This window comes from Gobius niger (genome assembly GCF_951799975.1).
Source record: "Gobius niger genome assembly, chromosome: 20".
NCBI classification, from domain to species: domain Eukaryota; kingdom Metazoa; phylum Chordata; class Actinopteri; order Gobiiformes; family Gobiidae; genus Gobius; species Gobius niger.
Genome location: NC_136871.1, coordinates 9,935,558 through 9,957,345, shown reverse-complemented (window position 1 = coordinate 9,957,345; position 21,788 = coordinate 9,935,558). Strand labels below are relative to the sequence as shown.

The following is a 21,788-nucleotide window of genomic DNA, read 5'->3' as shown; positions in this document are numbered from 1 at the left end:
GTCTTTCTACGGTATTTATGTTTGAAAATGTGAGAAGAAAGTTTCCAGTTTGGTCTTTACCTCCTCCTGGTCCAGCATCTGCTTCTTCAGCTTCTCCACCATCTGGCTCTGATGGTTGATCTCATCGTCCTGCAGTTCAACAGGGAAAAGAACATGTCGGAAAACTGTGAGCGATTATGAGCGACTCGAGCAACATCAAATGACTGACACAGACATATGTAAGAATCACTGCATGTCACTTTAATGGGAGCAAATGCGGTTTCTTGTAAAAAATCAATATCTATTAAATCCCACATCCTCAAATCTAGCAAACCTTTATTCTCTCAAGCATATGGTCTGTGTCGAGTAGCCGTCTGTCAGGCTGCTTTCTTACCTCAACACGCTTTTACAGAAATATTCCTCAAGGGACAGTATCTTACATGCTTGAAATGTCTAATCTCTGTGACTTCACAGTACGTCATAACATCAAACTGGAGCTATCCCCCCAGGTGCTCTCATCCTTCCACTCTTCTTCTTCCTCTGGCATGCCTCCTGTTAGTTCCTCAGCTACACAGTTTAAAAACCGCAAAACAACACTTACAAATGTTGGAAACACATTCACTCTTTGCTGTTTTCTTTTTTCACACATCTCACTTCTATACTTGTATCACTCGCCAAGAACTGAAATCAATGTGGCTATTTCCTCTGCAAAGTGAGAAGAGACAGCTCCAATTCATTTATTTGGTCGGGATAGTGCAGGTTTTTGAACAAACGTGGGACTCATGCATGTAAACACGGCGTACAGGATTGTAGCTTTGGGCTAATTTCTATCTGTTGTCCCTTGCACGCTCAAATACATGCTCATTCATCCTGGCCTATTGTACATGTTTTTAGTTTAGTACATGTTTTTCAAATCATGTGCACCTTCTGCATAAGGACTATTAACCTTATTCTGGGAATTCGCGTGGGTGCCGCCATGAATTGTGCCCGCCCATTTGCTCCAATCTTTTAACATGGGGCTGGAGAAGTCCACATAAAATCAGATACTACACGAAAACAAATCCGTTTTTCGGCCGCACAGAGAAACTGTGCAGTGTTGACTTGTTGGTGCAAATGAACATTGGCCATTTTACACAAATCAATCTGTTAAACATCAGATTTGAGCGGAGAATATTTTCCCTCTTTCTCTTTGCACTCGACCGGTGTCTGTACAACGGAAGTGCTGAGACAAAGCAAAAAGTGGCAAAAGTGGGCGGGCGGAATAAGGTGAATACAGTAGAGATCATCCTGACCAGCTGCATCGCTGTATGGTACAGTGTCTGCACCTCATTCAGGGCATTTACTCCACCCGTCTCACCAGCAAAGCATCCCATACACCCATCTCACACGCAGCAATTTGCTGCATTCAGGAGGAAGACTGCAGAGTCTTCGGCCAGGTCCATCCAACTGAAGGACATCTTCCTCCACTAGGCTGACAGGAAACTCAGCCCTCAGCCCGTTGTGTAAACAGTGGTCCCTCGCTGAACGCGGTTCAACTTTGGCGGCCTCGCTCTTTCGTGGATTTATTTTTAGCACAATTTTGCATCTTTTTTACAGCGTACAAACGCCATACACGCATTGTGTTCTGCATCCTGACTGGCTAGTGGCAGAATAAGCCTCTCGTTGCAGAGAGGATCTTTGTTTGTCACATCAACACATCAGTGCACACACCGCACGCCCCAGAGTCACAGCAGCACAGGCCGGGCATGAGCGTGTCCGACTGCGTGTTTACTTTCTCTGAACTTTTCCGCGAAAATGAAGCATGTGGCGCTCACCTGAGCTAAACACTCGCCTTCTGAAGCCTGAAACTGCTACAATAAAACTTTGGTCGTAGCTACGTTTGTGTCTTAGTTTGAACAATTGCACAGCGGAGATGAGAGCAGCTCACAATGTTTTCATCCCCACGTCTATAATGTGTGGTGAGGGTTTTACAGCCTTAAAACATGCATAATAATTGTAAAATATAAAGCTAAACTTTGCGGTTATTTTTAAAACGTAACCACCGCGATAAACAAGGGACCACTGTACTGTAACTGTTCTGTTCTGCGGTTGCTACAGTTCATCAGGTCTCGGTTCAGCAAAACTATGTGCCCAAAGAAATAAATCAGCTGAACATCCTGAATGACCAGGTTATTCCATCAATGGATTTCTTCGTCCCTGATGGCACGGGCATATTCCAAGATGACAATGCCAGGGTTCATCTTGCTCACATTATGAAAAAGTGATTCAGGGAACAGGCGACATCCATTTCCCACATGGATCCACAGAGTCCAGACCTGAACCCCATTGAGAAGCTTTGGGTCTCACTCTCCCAACACTGGATCAGACATTGCAGAAGCTTCTTGCAACAAAGCTGTAATCAAAGCTAAAAGCAGTGAAATGAAATATGAGATATAGTAACATAAGTTAAATTCTCTGCATGTGCTCAACAATAAAGGTTGATCTTGGATATAGTGTGTACACCGAGCAATAGTTCTTCACTCGACCAAACATGCAACAACACCACCTCAAAGAGATGATGCTAGAAAGCTAAACTGAACGCTTTCTCCCACACTATAGAGAATTGGTTTTCTTCCCGTCGCTTTGACTCTCACACAGTCGATTGAACATGACCAGCATGTTAAGCATTGAGAGACTCACCGTGAAAGCAACTATTGTTTTCTATTTATAAACATGCCACATATGTAATTTTGCAACGCCTCGATCACCACTTGCACAGTGAGAGCACCACATGAATAAGGGAAGAAGGAGTGATTTATGCGTTATCTGTAGGCTGTCCTATATTCTCAACCACCCACTGGATACGCCTGCGTTACAGAGAGAAGCTATTAAAGGCTATTGTCAGTGAAATAAGGACCACATTCTTCGGCTATATATAATGGCCCCAGTGGAGAGTTCTGCACCTGTACAAATCATTAAAGGCCTGTTAATAGAGGTGACAATAGCACTCTGGCACCATTCTATATGTGTTAATCATTTGTGCTGAATCTTTGTCTATGTATAACATCGCCGCTTCTCTTGTGACATCCATTTCAGAGGGACTTTAGCCACGATTATACGTCTCAACCTGCATTCATTAGCATAAATAATACATGTATGGGAGCGGTATTCATGAATGCATGCCAGCGCAAAGCCTCGGCCCATCATGTGTAATCTCCTCTCTATTCATGCGCGCAGATGGGCCCCTCGGGCGACGCCGATTATTCACCTTATCATCCAGCTGTTTGTAGAGCTTGCGGATCTCCTCCTCGTACTTTTGCCGCTCCTCGTCAGAAATGTGAACCACGATGGAGGAGGCGATGGAGCAGGGTGTGCAGGGGGAGCAGGGGGTGCACGGGCTGCAGATGTCGGGGACGGCCTCTTCGGATTCGGGAGGCGCCAGGGAAAGGTCTTTCTCTGATGTCAGCGCTTCGGTGTTCACATATTCCCCTGGAGAAATAAAGCACTTCTGTTGGATCTACGAAAACCCTCACTCGATCATGTGTTTAAAAGAGATTAGAGGTGTCATCTCACAATGTTTAATCGCACCTTGAAATAGATATAGGCTCACGCGTTAATGTGATTCTACTGTGACAAAACACAGACATTTCCTCGGCTTTCTTGACGTGTTTTGGCTGCGAGCGAGTGATCTCTGACCCGTGAGTCAGTCCATGTTGTTGTTATTCCTCTTGATATTGCTGACTTTCCTTTATATTACCCTGTTTTTTTCGTGTTCTCTAGAGTCTACCTGAGGCTGCCTTTTTCCATTCCAACTTCAGGAAGCTGCAGAAATAGGTGTAGAGCAAGGGTAGGCAACGTCAGGCCCACGGGCCAAATCCGGCCCTCCAGCACAGAACCTCTGGCCCTCAAGATGATTTTGAGAAACATTATAATACATTATTTACACAGTACACTAAACATGCAAGAAATAGTGTCAGTATTTTAAAAACGCCCTGACAGAATATCCCACCTCCTACAGTATGTATTGTAAAACAGTGATTCTCAACTAGTGGGTCGGGACCCAAAAGTGGGTCGCGGAACTGTTTTCAGTGGGTCGCGAGTCTATGGGGAACTTTTTTTCAATATTTTCCATCTGGAACTGCCTGGAATTTCAGTTTTAAAGCAGTACTAAGTAACTCTTCCCCCTAGAGGCCATAAGCGCAACTGCAGGTATAGTAGCAAGTTACGATTTTTTAATTTATTAATTGTCTTGGAGAGTAAATACTACGCTGACAGGAAAGGCGAAGGGATAGAGGGTTACTGTACATCCAATTATACAATAGAAATATTTTTTTTCACTCAAACTTGGCTGTAAATACTGTTTAAAGTGACGTTAGGCCGCAGTTAGCTTTTCCCGTTAGCATGCTAGCTTCTTCTTCGTGATTCCATTAGTGTGTATTGCTTTCTCCGCACCGGTGGCAGTCAAGTTGCCAACATGGTTTTCTGGCCAGAGACACCAGGGGGAGATGAAAGACCCTCCAATCATCCCATAAACACTTGTATTACCCCCACAGGGACTACGAAAAGGATTTATTAAGGTAAATAAGTTACTTAGTACTGCTTTAAAGGCATTTCTACGGCGTTTTCAATAAAAACTTGTGTGGGAAAACGCTATATGACAAATAAAGGTTTTATTTGGGTTATTTGGACCTGTCATTCGAGGGTAACGTTGGGTCCTGACTGGGGAACGACTGATGTAAAACTTTGGCATTTGCAGAAAAATGTTCTTTACTTTTAGGCGACAATGTTGAGTTTCGGCCCTTGGTGTTTTGGCGTTGATGAAAATCGGCCCGACTCAACGCAAACTTGCCGCCCCCTGGTGTAGAGGGTCAAGAAAACATCTATAAAGAACCACATCAATGCATGTAACAAACAAAAATGATAAGTGTTTCCAGTAGCTTTACTTGTTTGGCAAGTTGGAGGGGGTATGGTCACACGCGAGTGATCCGTGCACACTGCCGGGTAAAACAAAGTGTTCTATGTGATGCATAGGCTATTTAAATCAGTTTAGGTAACTATAAAGCATGTTGATTATGTAGGAAACAATACTATGTTTTAGAACAGGGGTCTTCAACCAGTAGCTCGCCAGGCCTTTCTACATCTCTATATGCATGATAACTCACATTTTAGATGCATTTTCTGTTGGTTCTGAACATGCTGAACACAATCTGCAAACAGTTAGGTTGTAATTGTAATGTATAAGGACTAAGCTCAAGTCATTTTCTTTGAAATACGATCTTGGCTACTTATTCTCCAAGGTGAAGTACACCCACAAAGCATTTTACACAAGTGTTTTTGAAGCAAACGTAGTTCTTCGATATTCTTGTTGTGTAAAAGTAGCTCGCCGGGTAAAAAAGGTTGGATGGAGACCTCTGTTTTAGAAAGTTTGAGTGTATAATATACTATTATTAGATTCACGTGTTACTGTGTTTTGATTTTCCTCATATTCATGTTTAATATTTATCAGTGACAAGTGCCAAAGGGCTTTAATGTAAATCTTATTATCATCTAATCGCTCTCATTAAACTTACTGGCGCTGTCTCTGCTTCTCCAATGTTTTCCCCAAATAAACACAACCTCATGGCCTGGGCCACTTATCGCAAAACACAAACTGGATTTGATAAAACACAGACTCGGACTGGACTGAGCAGGCGTGGTAAGCTGCTCTAGCAGCGTGTGAAAAACACACTTCGGGCACAGCATGGCTCAAAATCGCTAATATTGGATTACGGGACAGTTTTTTGGGTTTGAACAATGATACAAGTGTAATCAGGAAGTACAGAACGAGGCACTGACACCGTAGAGGAAGAAACCGCTAAATTTAACAGCTTTGTCTGAGGACTAACTCAAAACTGTGTGAAACTGTGAAATACTACAACGTTAGAACATGGTTTCAACCTCAAGAAAATCAATTTATCATGATATGTCCACTTTAAAGAGATGAGATGCAAGTTGGTCATTTTATACTCACTACTGCCACCTCAGGTCTTACGTGTAACTGCACCTTCTATATTAAGCTTGTGCATGATGGCAGTTCAGACTCGAATTAACCTGACAGTGCAGGATTTTAGAGGCAGTTGTGATGAATGGATCTGGGCTCATTCTACACATTAGAACATGGCAGGAACATGTAGGGGGAGGTAAATACATAATTTTAACATTTTTAAACTCCCTTTAGGATAACCAAACACAACAGAATTTGCAGTTCCTCACTTGTAATTCCTCATTTGTTGATGATGACAGTCACTGTGGTTGGCAGAAGATTCTTTTTTCCGCACTCCGCTTTACTCGATTCTGTTCACAGCTTTTTTCACAGATACTGAAAGGGGTTTTATGAGTCAAATATGCAAAAATGTAAAATGCTAATGTGTTTTTTTTCCACTGATCCGAGTATGATATTACAGCAGCATTACAACTGATTGGATGGGTTTTAAATTGAACACTTACTCCTTCCCCGCTTCACGACAAGGTCAAGCGATCCATACGGCTAAGACTGCGCAGTACTCTTAGCTCATGGGGGCTGTCTACAGACTAGCGTTTAATGGTGCCCCAATCAATAAGAGCTGCCAGGTTTGATGCAAAATGCGCACAGAGAGATGAGATCCCAGCCAGCGCAGCGAGTGTCGAGTTTAAGCGAAGCAGCTGCTCGAGTCTTTGGGCGATCCTTGAATCCTAGAACGGTGTGGTTAATGTGGTACAAGACGCAGGTCAAAGGCAGCTGTCTCGAGAAGTGCACGGCCGGAGGTGTAAAAAAATAGGGGGCGCTCAGGACGCGGAATGGGAGCGGAGTTGTTGTCAAAATGATCCATTAGTGAATTAAAAAGAACCAAAATTGAGGTCCCGGGATGGACTCTGCGTGAAGGAGAAAGAGAGCGGCGGAGTGGAATGAGGCAATAAACGGGCTATTTTCCGTTGATAGGGGGTTCAATAAAGATGCGAGTGAAATTGTCTTCCCTGGACGACATCCACCACACAACTTGAATGTCAAGTAATTGGCGTCACTGAGCACCCGCGCTGTGTATCGACCCGGCGCCCTGGGAGAGAACTGTATCCGTTTGTATGCGCGTGACGTGGTATGGTCAGTGATCCGCGGGGACTCCAATGGTCGTCTTGATGCGGAGCTGTGTTCGACATGATTAGCTGATGCTGCTGAGTGAATTACTAAAACATAAGGAGGCGCTGAACAGGCGGCATGTGAAGCCTGCACGTCATTATAGAGATTGTAAAATATAGAACAGGAAACTGCAAAGGTTTTACTAAGTGTTTCAGGCACACGTCCAGCCCAGTCGTCTTGGCTGCACTCTTTCCTTATCCACTGGCATCATTTTAGATAAATTAAATGAGGTTAAGTCGGCACTTACTCGGTCTGGAAAATAATGTCTGTAGGCAGGATGGCTGAAGAGATTTTATCCCATCTCTTGTCAGTGCGTCAGTCCAGCACAGACACACAGGGGATTGTGGGTTTTTAGGCAGGCTGCCAGTGCGGTTTAGGCAATCACAAAGTCTGTTGGTTCAGTCGTCAGTTCAGCTTTGGAAATGATGAGCGTTTGAGGAAGCTGAGTTTGATGTTGCATGAATAAGTAAAGAAAGCGTGGAGTGCTGTTATTAGCGAATAATACGCCGATTTTTCATTTAGATCAGTATTTTTTTATGTATTACGGAGGAACTTGGAACTTTCAAGTGAGAACAAAATGTTAGCGAGATTTGTCAGGGTATAAGATGGCTTCTAGATCAGGGGTTCGAAGCTGGTGGGTTGGGACACAAAAGTGGGCTGTGGAATCGTTTTCAGTGGCTCGCATCTCACAAGCCTTTCCCAGAAAACGCTTTCTTTCAAATTAATGCATAGACAAAGTATAGAATCACTATTTATTTGTAAAAAATGAAAATTCGGGCGTTCTGCTCTCTCAAAATTTCATCCGATAGGCGGGGAAGCGACTGAATTTTGCATTGCATTATGGGAAACATATATCTTCGCAACTTCCGGTCCCACTACTTTACTGCTCTACTTTGACAGTCCCAACTCCCTACATTTGGGGCTCGTACCTCCTCCCTTCACACTGCCCCGCTGCAAGGTCTGCCCCCGGTGTCTGTGAGCTGTCCCTGGGAGACTATAGTATTTCATAAGCACTGACAGCCTCTGATTATCTCTCTCAACCCAATACAACTTTATGAACTTTACTTTAGGAAGTGCGCTAGGCTACGAACGGATTATCGGGTTGTTTTAATCATGATTACAGCATTTTTTAGCTTATTTAATGCTTATTCAACAACAATTCTAGAACATTTCAAGTCATATTTTACAAGTCTAAGTTGTATAACTTGTCATCCCAACACCAAACCAGTTGAGGAAAACTGTTCTAGACAATCAAATGTTGACCCAGTTTCATGTCAAAACCAGTTTAACATTGTAATATATTGTAATATTGTTTTATGCTCCTATATTAAAGGGGCTAGATGCAAGTTAGCCATTTTATACTCACCACTGCCACATAAGGTCATACGTGTAACTGCAGTCTCTCTATTAAACTTGTGCATGACGGCACTTCGGACCCGAATTGACACCTTTTTGAGAGACAGTGCAGGATTTTAGAGGCAGTTGTGGGGAATAGATCTGGGCTCATTCTACACATTAGGACATTGTTGGAACATGTAGGGGGAGGGAGGAAAATACATAATTTTGACATTTTTAAACTCTGTATAGGCACTTTAACTGAGTTACACTATTTTGAGTTACTGTTGGCGAAATATAAACTGATTATAGTGATAATGCCACAGAGCAAAAGTGCAGTCAAAGAATTCCTTTTCCTTTGCTTTCCTCATTCTCTCGTGTTTTGTTTTGACAACGTCAGCCAGTGCTTTAAGTGGGCCAGTACACACCGGGACCGCCACCTCTGAAAATCCCAGTTTAAAGAACTGCCACCTCTCCGAGCCGTGAGAGCGTTCCCCTTGAGTACTGGGGCAGACCTGCACTCAGCTGTGTCTCCTCTCCTTTGTCTCTCCGCTGTAAACACACACCACGCTGTATTTGCGTGGCTCGAGCTTGGTCTTCTGAACACTGACTGGCTGCTCTTCCTGCCTGTCACCATCACACTCTTGCTGTTCATCAAGTCCCTCCTTAATCGCGCGGCCATTGGTTATTTTTAGCAGACGGGAGCAAACACGAGCAGCGCCGCATTCAGCTCAGGCTTGTGCTCCGTTTGGCCTCGTAGATGCAATATAAACAAGACAAAGGGGTAAATATGGATTAAAACAGACGCCTGTGCCCTGGTTCAATTCATGTTACTGATTATAAATCTTTTTGTATCACTTAGTTGTGCTGTTGTTTTATGATGTGTGTACTGCACTTTGGTCAACTGTGCTGTTTCTAAAGTGCATTATAAATAAAGCTGGATTGGGTTGGACAGGAGGCGGACTGCAGACAGAATGGAGCCTGACAAGCTGCAATGGAATAAATAGAGCACCTGCACCTTTCTTTGCCATTTAATTAAAGCACTGACATTAGCTCCATGCAACTATAGATCTTACCAGTTTCAACTGTTTAGGCTAAAGGTCCATATCAGGGGTAGGCAAGTTTGTGTCATGGAGGGCCGATTTTCTTCATTGCCAAAACACCAAGGGCCGAAACACATAATTGTAACCCAAAGTAAAGTACCTTTTTTCTACAAATATAAGTTTTGCACGTAATATATGACCTAATGGGTTGTTTTGCTGGGAAATGTGAAAACACTGACAGCATTTTCCACATTTTAGTCTTTTTCATGTATTTGGTCTCTGATTTCTGAATAAATGTTTCTTCAAAATTCTCTTGGGGGCCAAAAGTTTTATGCCGAATTTGGCCCCCAGGCCTGACATTGCCTACCCCTGGTCTATATGATATACTAAATGTAAACGGTAGACTGTCCTTATTACTTATAATATATATATATTTGCTGTAAATGTACACCTCAACAGCAACGACAAAGTGCACAAAACGCCAAAAAAAACACTAGTTTGTGCCTATTATTCAAAACCAGGTCTGAACTTGCATCCATATTTCTCAGAAAAGATTCAAATTCAACCATAAATTAAAGGGTGCAGTATGCCAGCACTTCTTAATATGATTTCTATGAATAGGTTATGATTAATATAATCTTAAAGCCTCCCCGTCTCCTTCCACATGTGCATTAATTACCGTTCCTCCAGCGGTTGAGCTCGGTCTCCAGCCTCTGAATGCTCTCCTTAAGCGACCGGCTCTTCTCCTTCTCCTTCTCGTACTTCTTCTTCCACTGTTCAGCCGTGAGCTCCAGGTTCACCGACACCGTATTACGAATGGTCTTGGCCCTGATTAAGCAAAATGTACAGCGAGAGACAGAGAGAGAGAAAAGTTACCAATGGAACCAGCCATGTGTTGAGAACAAAGTGAAAATTCGCAAAGAAACAGCGCTGCAGAAAGGAGGAACTGTCAACATGGGTATTCAGCCTTGACTTTGGAGAGGAGGCTTACTTCTCACTAATTGGTATGCAAATGAGGGCTCCTGCTGTTTGATGGTGGTTGTAGCTGTAAAACAAAGGTATGAGTAACCGCAGTTGTAAGACGACAGCAGCGCTATGCTCCGTTGAAACCGTCTAAAATTTGTCATGCATTTGATGTTGCTGTAAATCTCCAAACAAACCAAGCCGCCGTACAGCGTTCATTCAAGCTGCTGCCCCGTTTGATCGCAAATATCGCGTCACTATATCACCGGCCATCGTTTCATTTCACACTCCAGAGAGAAAACACTGAAAGTCCCAACTCATTTGCGTCCCGCCGGTAACGAGAAGGGACGCCTTAGCTGGATTGATCGTCATCTTGTCTTTTTTTTTTTGGGGGTAAATTGAAAAAGAGAGGCTGAAAATGAAACAACAGGAGGTAAAAAATTCAATATTTTTCCGCAAAGTCTGATTTACCGTTCAGATAAGACACTAATCTAACTCTGGGTCAAACTAATGATGGCGCTAAATTGCACTGGCAGTGTGTGCGCGTATTAAGAATGAAATGCAAAAACACCTCATTCAGCCGTACGTTTAATATTCATAGGATCCCGTGGAGTTGGATAGTCATCAGACGTGACGTTGTACAGCTTGCCCTGGCTGAGAGCAAATCATGAAAGCAATTCTTTCCTGCTAATCTTGGGATTGTGTCGTTCTCTTTGACAGCCAGCAGTAAATGATGAACATCAGTTTACGTATTACAGCATAATCCAGTCTGTAATTAATCTTCCATTGCAGCTGTGGGCTCCAGGGCAGACACAATGAATAATCTGCTCCAATTTAATCCTATGTTCTGTCTTCTCTTTCACCTCATCTATGAATCTGTTTGTTCTCCCTCATGCATCTTCTAACCTCAGCATTATGCAGAAAAAAAGTTGATTTCTGTGTTTTTGACCTTGTAGTGACACAGTGGGTGTATGAGTGGTCAACATGGCGCACTTCCTTTCCATTACAGTGGTCTCTAGGACGCTCCAGGATCAACTGTTTGGAAGGTTTTCACTGCTGACGGAGACACTCACCAGAAAACCTACAAAAAAAGTTATCCTAGCGCTTTCTAGAGATCACCGTGATCCAAAGAAAAGGCACCATGCTGACTGGGTGTCACTACAAGGTTCAATACGCACTAATATCAACTTTTTTTTTCGCATAAAAAGTTGCATAATGCACCTTTAAAGCAGTACTAAGTAACATGTTTACCTTAATAAATCCTTTCCGTAGTCCCTGTGGGGGTAATACAAGTGTTTATGGGATGATTGGAGGGTCTTTCATCTCCCCCTGGTGTCTCTGGTCAGAAAACCATGTTTGCAACTTGACTGCCACCGGTCCGGAGAAAGCAATACACACTAATGTAATCACGAAGAAGAAGCTAACATGCTAACAGGCAAAGCTAACTGCGGGCTAACGTCACTTTAAACAGTATTTACAGGCAAGTTTGAGTGAAAAAAAATATTTCCATTGTATAATTGGATGCACAGTAACCCTCTCTCCCTTCGCCTTTCCTGTCAGCGTAGTATTTACTCTCCAAGACAATTAATAAGTTAAAAAATCGTAACTTGCTACTACACCTGCAGTTGCGCTTATGGCCTCTAGGGGGAAGAGTTACTTAGTACTGCTTTAAAGGGGCTAGATGCAAGTTGCTAATTGTTATACTCACTACTGCTACCTCAGGTCTTATGTGTAACTGCACGTTCTATATTGAGTGCAGGATATTAGAGGCAGTTGTGGTGAACAGGTCTGAGCTCATTCTACACATTAGGACATGTCTGGAACATGTAGGGGGAAAATACTTAATTTTCACATTTTTAAACTCCGTATAGTCTCTTTAACTAATGCCATTTGACCATGAATATTGCAGCTAATTACAACAAAAAAGGCTGGCAATAAATTACACCTCATCAGTATGAAGGAAACTAGACCAAAGGTGCCGAAAGTGTGGCCCTCAGGCTTCCTGCTGAATCTTGCTCATGGTCCATTTTATTACAAATTGAATAATTCTACACAACTCTAACTTCTACAACTAACATTTTATTGTGATACAGACCTGGCATTAAGGAGCTATACCTTTTAGTAAGGTAAAATTATTTGTTCCCCATAAAAGTATGTTGTAAAAGTAGTCATTTGTGAAAAAAAATCAGCCTGATGTGTGACATTTGCGCCATATTATGATTTGTTAGGACAACCTAAATAGTCAATATGTGACGGTAAAAATACCCATTTTGTCACATTTTGACTAAAAAGGTTCAAAATTAGATACAGTCCCTTTAAGCAAAAATAAAGTTGTGGGGCGCAGTTTAAACCCCTGCTAAATACACTCAGTTGAAGTTTTCACTGCACTGACCATCACCGTGTGAGCTTCCACATGCGGCCCTCCATAAAAAAAAGGGAAACTGAACTCGACCTTTCAAATAAACTCATTTTATTTTGTGATGAAAATAAAAATATGTTCTATATATTCTCCATGATGGTAAAAGAGATCAATATGTCTTATATGGAAATCTGTGTTGACTTTTTTCCTTGGTATTGGACTCGAGTTTGACATTTTGGCATCGTGACTACATGAGCTCAGGGGTGCAGAGGAGGCCCCGCAGACGTCCAACAGATGATGCTGAAATCTGTAAAGAGTTTCTACTTTAATTCATTTGTGCATGTGTTGTGGCACTAATGGCGCCAAAACAGTGGGTTCTCTTGAACAACACAATGATTACAGGATAATCACAGACCTGTTTGCCTTTGATCTTTATAAAAGCAAAACAGTGTTGTATTTGGCCCTTTTCCTGCAAAATAATGACCATTTTGGCCCTGAGGAAAAAAAGTTTAGGCACCCGTGATCTAGCTGACGTGCTTATTCCTGTTCTATTCCACTTCTATTCTTTCGTGTAATAAACAGGATCTCAAGGCTATTAAAAAAAACCTGCCAACACAAATAAGGCAAATCTTTCTTCTAATGCAAATGTTGTATTAAATTATACGAAATGATGAACGGCGCCTTATAATTAAAGTTGGATGCCTGGGTTTTATTACTGTGTGTATATGCGTTACTTCAAACCCTACACTGTGCCACGGGGTTTCATTAAAGCAAAAGCGATATCCTCCGTCATTGGTTATGCATTTATCAAAAGGAATAGTATTCTGCAGTGTTAATAATGCAGACACAATGGGTCACACTGTTCTTATAGGCCGTATCAATGAGAATCTGCAAAGGCTTCGGCGATTCATCACTGTAGCATTTAAATGCACAGCAGCAGCAGCAGAGTTTCCCATCAATAAAGGAGACAATAGTGGCCCCCCCATGGCCCCCTTAGTCTAAAAATACGATTCAGGGAAAAATTGTATGTCAAATTATGCCTTTTTGCTTCTTAGATGAACATAATTATATGAAGATATACTACACCGATCAAGACAGTTCATAGTAATTAACATATGGAAGTAAGGGAGAATGCACGACGAGTTGTCCATTATCAGAAATAACTGGACGACGCAGAGTCCAGTTATTTTAATAATGGACACCTCAGAGTGCATTATCCCGCTTATACCATGGTCCCGCCAACTGAAACTGTTCATTGGGGCCTGTTTGCATATTTTTTTGTTGAGTTCTGTTGAGTTATTTCACTGTTTAATCAGTTTTACCTGAAAGTAGTTCCAGCTCAGTTGTTTATTGTTACTATGGAAACAGCTGCAGTGGAGTGATTCACCTTATTCCGGACGTTCGCGTGGGCGCCGCCATGAATTGTGCCAGCCCCTTTTCTCTTATCTGTTAACATGGGACTGGAGAAGTCCCAAAAAAAAATCAGTTTTTCTTCCATGCAAAGAAACAGTGCAGTGTTGACTTGTTGGTGCAAATGAACATTGGACATTTTACACAAATCAATCGACTAAACATCAGATTTGAGCGTTTAAATGAACGGGATTCGCGTTCGACCGGAAATGTCTGTACAACGGAAGTGCCGAGACAACGCAAAAAGTGGCCAAAGTGGGCGGGGCGGAATAAGGTGAATAGAACATGATTTAACTGTTATTTAAATGATGCCAGACTAGGTTTACCACTTTTTATACTTTTGTCTGGGTGAATACTCGATTCCGATTGGCTGGTGGGTGCTGACAAGCGTGCATTATTTTCGTATAACCGCACACGTAGTCCGGTAGTTAAATCACTGGGATATCACTCCGCTGTGGGCATCGCCATAGCAACGCATGACACAGCTGAATCAGATAAACACGTAATTAGTGACTGACAGGAACGTATGAGATGGATTTTGTTTAATTTCAACGCTTTTGGCCAAAACAAAACGTTTGATAAATGGGAAACGGTTAAGGCACTATTCATAATTTTCAGGCGTACATAAAATGATCCAGCATTTAAGCATATTTGGCTGGATTAGTAAAGTCAAACATAAAAGTTTCAGTTCATGGGGCCCAGGTGTGAGCGACTCCACTGCAGCCGTTTCCATAAACAGTTGAGCTCGTTGAGCTAGCTAGCTAGCTTCAGGTTAAACAGCGTAAAAGTGAAATAACTCCTGCCCACGAGTGCCGCACATCGGTGTTTACTTCCACGGAAAAGTGCGGGTTAGTCCTGTTGTGTTGTGATTCTGTGCTGATGTTGTGTCGTTGAGCCTGACTGAGATCCTCGTAATAGCTGCGGAGAATGACTCGCTCTGAGACGGGCCCTCAGTGACCGGCTAATAACCCACAGAAAATAGTCCCGGTAGTCTGGCATATTTAGTGAGTTTAGTAAATGAAAAAAACATTTATTATAAATGTTACGTTTGTGAGACCATGGTATAAGCGGATTAAACAACGAGGAGCCGTGCATTAGACGGTTATAATGCACTTCGCGGAGTAACACCTTGACTCCGCGTTGTGCATTTTAACCGTCTAATGCACGGCTCCTTGTTGTTTAATCCTTACTTAATGGACACCTTCCAGAATCGAGTATTCACCCAGATATAATAGCACATAATGCACACATGAAACAGCAAAACAATGCATTCCTCTTCACGCTTCATTCATAAATACAAACCCACTAATAAAATATTAAGGGAACACTGTGCCGAGAATCACATGTCTGCTCTTTGAGATAGTTCCAGTGCTCATGACAGGTTTTTATGTTTTTCTAATTATGACTTATTTTGACGGGATGAGGCCAGTGTTAAGTATTAATCATAGTTTGACGCCAGTGAAGAGGCAGCTTGGTGAAGAAAGGTTCACAAAAAAGGAAATTCTTGAATTAAAAAAAGAGGCACAGGAAGAGAAATAGGACTCGTTCATTTCTAGGGGTGTAACGGTTCCGGTCTCTCAAATTATACAAATTATTAGTTGGATTTGTAATAAAACAGCCTAAATATTCATTATTAGGCAGTATTCATAATCTCAGAATAAAAGTGTTTTCTCAAAGCTGCTTTATAATAAAATGTGCCCCTGGGCTCAAAATGCAAAACAAAATAGAAAACAAAATGATATGTTCTAAAGTAAGGCAGCTAAAACACAGAGCAGTGCGTTTTAGAGGCTCGTGTTTGGGCTGTAACTGGACCACACTATGCTTCAGTACTTTATTGTATACTACGCACTTGTCTGGCGCATTGGATCGATCATTCACCACAGCCTGGTCATCTGCAGGAGAACTGATATGTTTGTTAAGTGTGACGTCACGACTTCCACTTCTGGGTCCTAGCATACCGGCTAATATGCGGAAAAAAAACTCTTTAATAAAACAATATTTCTGAAACTCAACGGGCAGTTACTGAACCTACTTATTTCTCAGACTCTTTAGCCAAAAATGCCGCACCTACTGCTAAAAAAGTATTATTTACTAAAGTAGGTGCTTCCGGGGTTAGCGTAGCTGCTGCGCTGTTGGTAAATATTACTTTTATAGCAGTAGGTTCAGCATTTTTGGCTACTGGGCCTGATAAATAAGTATATTAAGTAACTCTCTGTTGAGTTTCAGAAATATCGATTGTGGCATTAAAGAGTTTTTTGTAGTTTCTCGCACATCTGCGGAAGAGGTAGAGCTGTGACGTCACCACTTAACAAACGTATTAAGGTCCGGGTTCGATTCCCGCCAGGGACAGGGCCTTTCTGTGTGGAGTTTGCATGTTCTCCCCGTGTCTGCGTAGGTTTCCTCCGGGTACTCCGGTTTCCCCTACCACTAAAAAACATGTACAATAGGTGAATCCTCCAGTCAGGTGGCAGGTGTTTCTGACCACCAGCCTGGCTGCACATCATGGAGATGGGTCCCCGAGCGCCGCCCCCCGCTGGCAGCTCACTGCTCCTACAGCGGCATTGAGGATGGGTCAAATGCAGAGAATGAATTTCCCTACGGGGATTAAAAAAGTATACCTTAACCTTAACGTAACCTTATTATAAAGCCACGCAGATTTCATGTGTATTTGGAGGATGTAACTTTGCAGGTCTTGAGTGTCTGCAGCTTTCAGTTTAGTGGTTAGTGATGATGACACACACGCGCTCTGTTTCGGTGCTGGCAAGTGTTATGGCATTTTAGTATTAGTATTTAGTTAGTTAAATTGGTGACCACACTGGCGTCCTGTCTTGGGTCCCCTGCTGGGCCTTTGACTAAACCAGGTAGAGAAACCGGCCTTTCCTGGACCCCAGACGAGGCCCTCGCACCTTTAGACAAAGGTCCCAAATGGCCCATCTCCCCAACAGCAAAAGATCTCCTTCTGCCTCCAAACGCCACCATGATTTCATTACCATGCAAAGTGCCTTTTGGTGGCTGCATTAACATCTCCAACTGTATTACCATTTCTCTGTGTTTCTGGGCTTCCCTTTGTTGTGTATGACCCCTGTCCTGCTGCTCTGTCTGTGGTGCTCAACTTATAAAAGAGGATGCCAAAGCTGAGCAGGCCAGAGCTTAAAGGGTATCTAACCCCCCCTTCCAGAGGCTCAGTCTGAGAGTGTCAGATTTGAAAATCTCAACAGAAAAGGGGCGTTGCCTGGAGGACTAAGGGGCACGCGGGAGGGGTGAGGGGTGGGAGGGGTTTCGGGGTCTGATTGACAGGCCTGAGTCATTTGACTAACGATGCACTCGCAACGCTCCTCGTAAACAAAGTTCGAGCACAGCGAGCTAACTTATTTAGCAACATGGTGAGACAGCTCTACAGCTCTCTTTACACAGGACAGGCATCGTGGCAGACAGCGGCCTTGTACCCGAGACTGCTCTGAGGCGCGGGGTTATTTTATTAGTGATTCCGCTGTCATTTACAAAGCTAACGGCTTAGCATTGAGCAAGATCGATGTTAGCATCGCAGCTAAGGGACCAAACGTAACTGTCCTGGCTACTTTCAGAATCTACCGATCTATTTTAGATGTAGACTTTTCACTGTGGTCTACATAAACATTGCAGATGTATCTCAGTGTCCCAAGCAGAGAATGTGTGAGGTATAGAGACTTGATTATATGTATTACAAAGCTTTATTTTATTTCTCTCACAGCAAAGTGCACAAAACATGTCACATAAAAAAAAAAATATTGTGCAAGAACACTGTCCTAGAAATAGTTTTCGGTTGGTCATTGAAGATAAAGCAGATAAATCATCCATGTTTATCTAAAGGCTTAACTAAGGGTCTGTAACATTAGGCTCTTGGGTCCACAAAGTCATTTCTATTACTACATTTAGTGAATTACAGGTTTAACCAATGTAACACACGCACTGAACTACCACTAAATGATGAGTAAAGGCTATAATAAAGTCTTTACACGTATGCTTATTTAGTTGAAATAGTGAAAATGATAGATCTTATTTTTTTGGTAAGTTTTCTTACTTAATTTTGTACTTCCTGGCTTTTACAACATTGCAATTACCCAATGCAATTTTTCTTTTGTTAATCTTACTACGACAATATCAATCAATCAATAATGACAGTTTATATTTCATTTGAGGATCAAGCTGCATGTGGTACTCTATTCACTTAGTCTACCTAGATGTGTGCAATAAACAAATTGAACAAATACAATTTAAATTAATACTTGCCATACAATATCGAACTTGACTGTTTAATACTTAATTTATGGAATCAGAACTAGAACACACTGAACTGAATTTTTAAATGTGGCTCGATCATCCATCAAACTTTGATACGCCTTTTAGATTGATATAATTACAGTTTTGAGGGGAAAAGGCATTAAAAACATAGCAGTAAAGCTGAATTCTTGCATCCACAGTTGAGCTACAGGATGGCTTAAATTAACCAAGTAGCAGTAGCTCATGTACAGTATGCTGCATGCATACATGCAGGTCTTCTCAATGCACGGGAGACAAAGTTGACTTCTTATGGCTATACAGTTGTTGGGTTGCAGGTTAGTGTTCTAAAGGCCTATAATGTTATATAGAGGTACAATTATTTCATTTTTGAGGAAATGTTTGGTCTTGTATAAGAAAGATAATGGACCCAGTGACTGAAATTAGTGATCATTTTTGTAATTCATACATTTATTTTTTTGGCTGCAACTTGTGAAAGTGTAATGCAGTTAATATGAAAAACTGGCTCCTGCCTCCCCACTGGGGAGTGTGACATCACATTTTAGAACCTGCAACCCAGCAATACCAACTAAAATAATTACACATGCACCATTAAGTTTTCAGCTTCTAGAGACAAAGTGGTGCTGGTTCTACCTCACCAAACCATCCTGTGAAATATCTGACAGAAACAGCTAAAGGCTTCATTTTGTTCTTGGATTGCTGATCAGTGTCTACAATTAAATCTTGCATGGAACATTGATTTCATCTACTATGTTGTCCAGTGGCATGTCAGCTTATAGAATTCTTCATATTGCCATGTTTACTCCCATCGTTCTATATGTGGTTGGCGACTGTCCTTGTCCAATGTGCCTCCATTTCCAGAAACATTCTTTCTTTGCCCGATAGAGAGGTCGTCTGAAAATGTGAATTGAAATGCTATAAAAAAAATTAAAAAACACACAAAGACATGAATTACTTTAAAAGGGAAGTCTGTCATCAATATACTGATCAAATGCATCACCGTGTGATCCGATACATACAGTGGACATGAAGAATGGTTTGCATGCATTTTCTCCACCTCTTTCTCCACCTCTGACTCTGCATGGACAAGAAAAGTCTGTTACAACTCAGCATACATTTTTGCGTGCAAGATGTGTTAGCATCATTCTAATTTACATGTAAAATATAGTCCTCAATAAGGCAAAAAACTGTTTTCAATGAGAAGAAATATAAACCACTTGGGGAAATAGTAATATAAACAAAATGATAGGTGTCAACAAATGCATTTATTGGTCAACACTAAAAACGATTCTCCCACTTACTGGTGTAAAATACAATACTCCTATGCTACATTTGTTAGAATTTTAATGCGAGTTGAGCAATATTGTGATGTGCTCACCTACAGGTACTTATGACAGTTCAAATGAGTGGCCAGTCCTGTCTTGCACACACCTCAAGCTGGAAAATCCAGAAAACCACTCATACACGGGCTTTTTTCATCCACTGGACTTTGGTTCATGGTTAGCCACTGCTCTCAGGCAACACAGTCTGCATTCTGAAAAGATTTTGTTCCATACTGCCAGGCCAGTCTGAAAATATAATAATGCATATTCCACAGTCAATCCATAATCATCTGAGAATTCTAATGGTAACTGGTGCATTATTTCCCTGTAATCGCACAGTTCGTCTGAAAATCATCTTCTATATCACTCCACTGCAGCAATTTCCACAGTAATGATTAAAAATTAAGCTACTATTGTTGTGGAAGTCGCTTTAGATAAATCATCTGAAAAAACTGACTCTGCGTTGTGCAGTAAACCTGTGTAATACACAGCTTCTTGTTGTTTAATCCTTACTTATTCTACATTTGCTAAACTAGCACTATAGTCTAGCATTATAAACTAGCTATGTAATCTACGTAATATATTTGCCACACAAAATTATCAAGCCAAAACTTAACATGCTCACCTTATGTCCTCTTGAAAAATCTGGACCTGTGCCTGCTCACAGCCTCCTGCTTGTCTGGCCTCTCATACTGGGCACAGAGTGGTTCAGGCACAGGTACTTTGTCTGTGTGCTCCTGGTATGGGAGAGGATCCTCAACCACACTTTCAAACAGCAGGGCCATTAGTTGGTCAATATAGACTGTAAACAAAGCACAAAACATTTGTCTTTGTAAAAGCATTGGTTGTGTTGTTTTTAATGTGACATACCTGAGGTAGCTCTGGTCTTCAAGGCTCGCACGGTGTAGTCGCCACGTTTGTACTTTGGGTACACTATCGCATACCGCAGTACACCTTCAAGTGTTGTAGCATGTGACCTTGTAGCATTTTCATTGTAGTGCAGGGCAGCAATTTGCAACCTACAACATTTTTAGGTACAGATTCACACAACATTTTTTTTTTTTTAAATGTATGTATGTATTACCTTGCTAACATTCCTCTGAAGGAGAAGCCTGCACTTTTGGGGGAGAACCTAATTATCAGGCTGTGGAAGGCCTCAAGGGTTGACGTGTGGTACACCGGGCTGATTTTCTCCACATCCTTCACAAAGCGTGGAGCCAACACAATGTCACTGAGCCTCTCACATGCTGCTGTGCCTACAGAGTAAATTACCATGACATAATTGTAAAGCAATTTTTGTTTCGAATGACAATGCCAACCTTACATTTTTGAAATGTACATAAAATACAATGAGTAGAGGGCCAGTATTACTGATAACAAATGCAAAACTTACTTGGTTTGAGCCACACTCTTGACCCTTCCCCAACCAGAGGCCCGTGTAGGCACCGAGGGAACAGGGCATTGTCGTGCGTGTGCACATTCTGCATGTGGTTGGCCACAGACGTCCACTTAGCGACAGCCTCCTGTCCCGAGGTGGAAGTCGAAGCTGCCCAATAGAGGTGATTTACCACGCTTTTTCTCCACTGGCCAGCGTCCTGGGTGCTCTTTCTCTTTGCGAGCTCATCAATTTTTTTCCCAATTCCTAGAGTTTAAAATACATATTTACTAAATGCAGAATAACCATAATATTACACAGCATTCCCCAAATGCATACCCTTTCCCATGTGCCATGGGTCAAAGTAGTGCCTGATTTCCTTCTTTTCCTCCCTTAAAAACTTTTGCACGCCGGTGTGTCGGTCCGTCACAATGGCCTCCACATTGACACCCCTCTCTTCCAGCATAGTCAGACTCCGCACAAAGCCCTCCTTCTCCATGCGCACGCTGTTTCCAACCTCATTGCTCTAATAAGACAAAAAATAAATTAGGTGCTGAAATGCACAGAGTGATCCCAAATTACATATTGAAAC

The 21,788-nt window shown here is 42.0% G+C and overlaps 1 protein-coding gene and 1 long non-coding RNA gene across 3 annotated transcripts in view; both read right to left on the bottom strand.

The window, feature by feature from the left end:
- kif5ab (kinesin family member 5A, b) overlaps positions 1 to 21,788 on the bottom strand; it is a 160,495-nt gene that overhangs the window by 58,772 nt on the left and 79,935 nt on the right. For both annotated transcript variants that reach the window (XM_079579228.1, XM_079579229.1), the window contains exons 11-13: positions 10,169 to 10,317; positions 3,227 to 3,447; positions 61 to 129 (exon numbers count right to left, since the gene is read on the bottom strand). In XM_079579228.1, coding sequence (XP_079435354.1) covers positions 61 to 129; positions 3,227 to 3,447; positions 10,169 to 10,317 — 439 coding nt within the window. The remainder of the gene's footprint in view (positions 1 to 60; positions 130 to 3,226; positions 3,448 to 10,168; positions 10,318 to 21,788) is intronic.
- Positions 20,716 to 21,348, bottom strand: LOC306980131. Its single transcript, XR_013793994.1, has 3 exons — positions 21,215 to 21,348; positions 20,906 to 21,077; positions 20,716 to 20,840 (listed from the first exon to the last, which is right to left on the bottom strand). It is a non-coding gene; the product is annotated as an uncharacterized lncRNA (long non-coding RNA).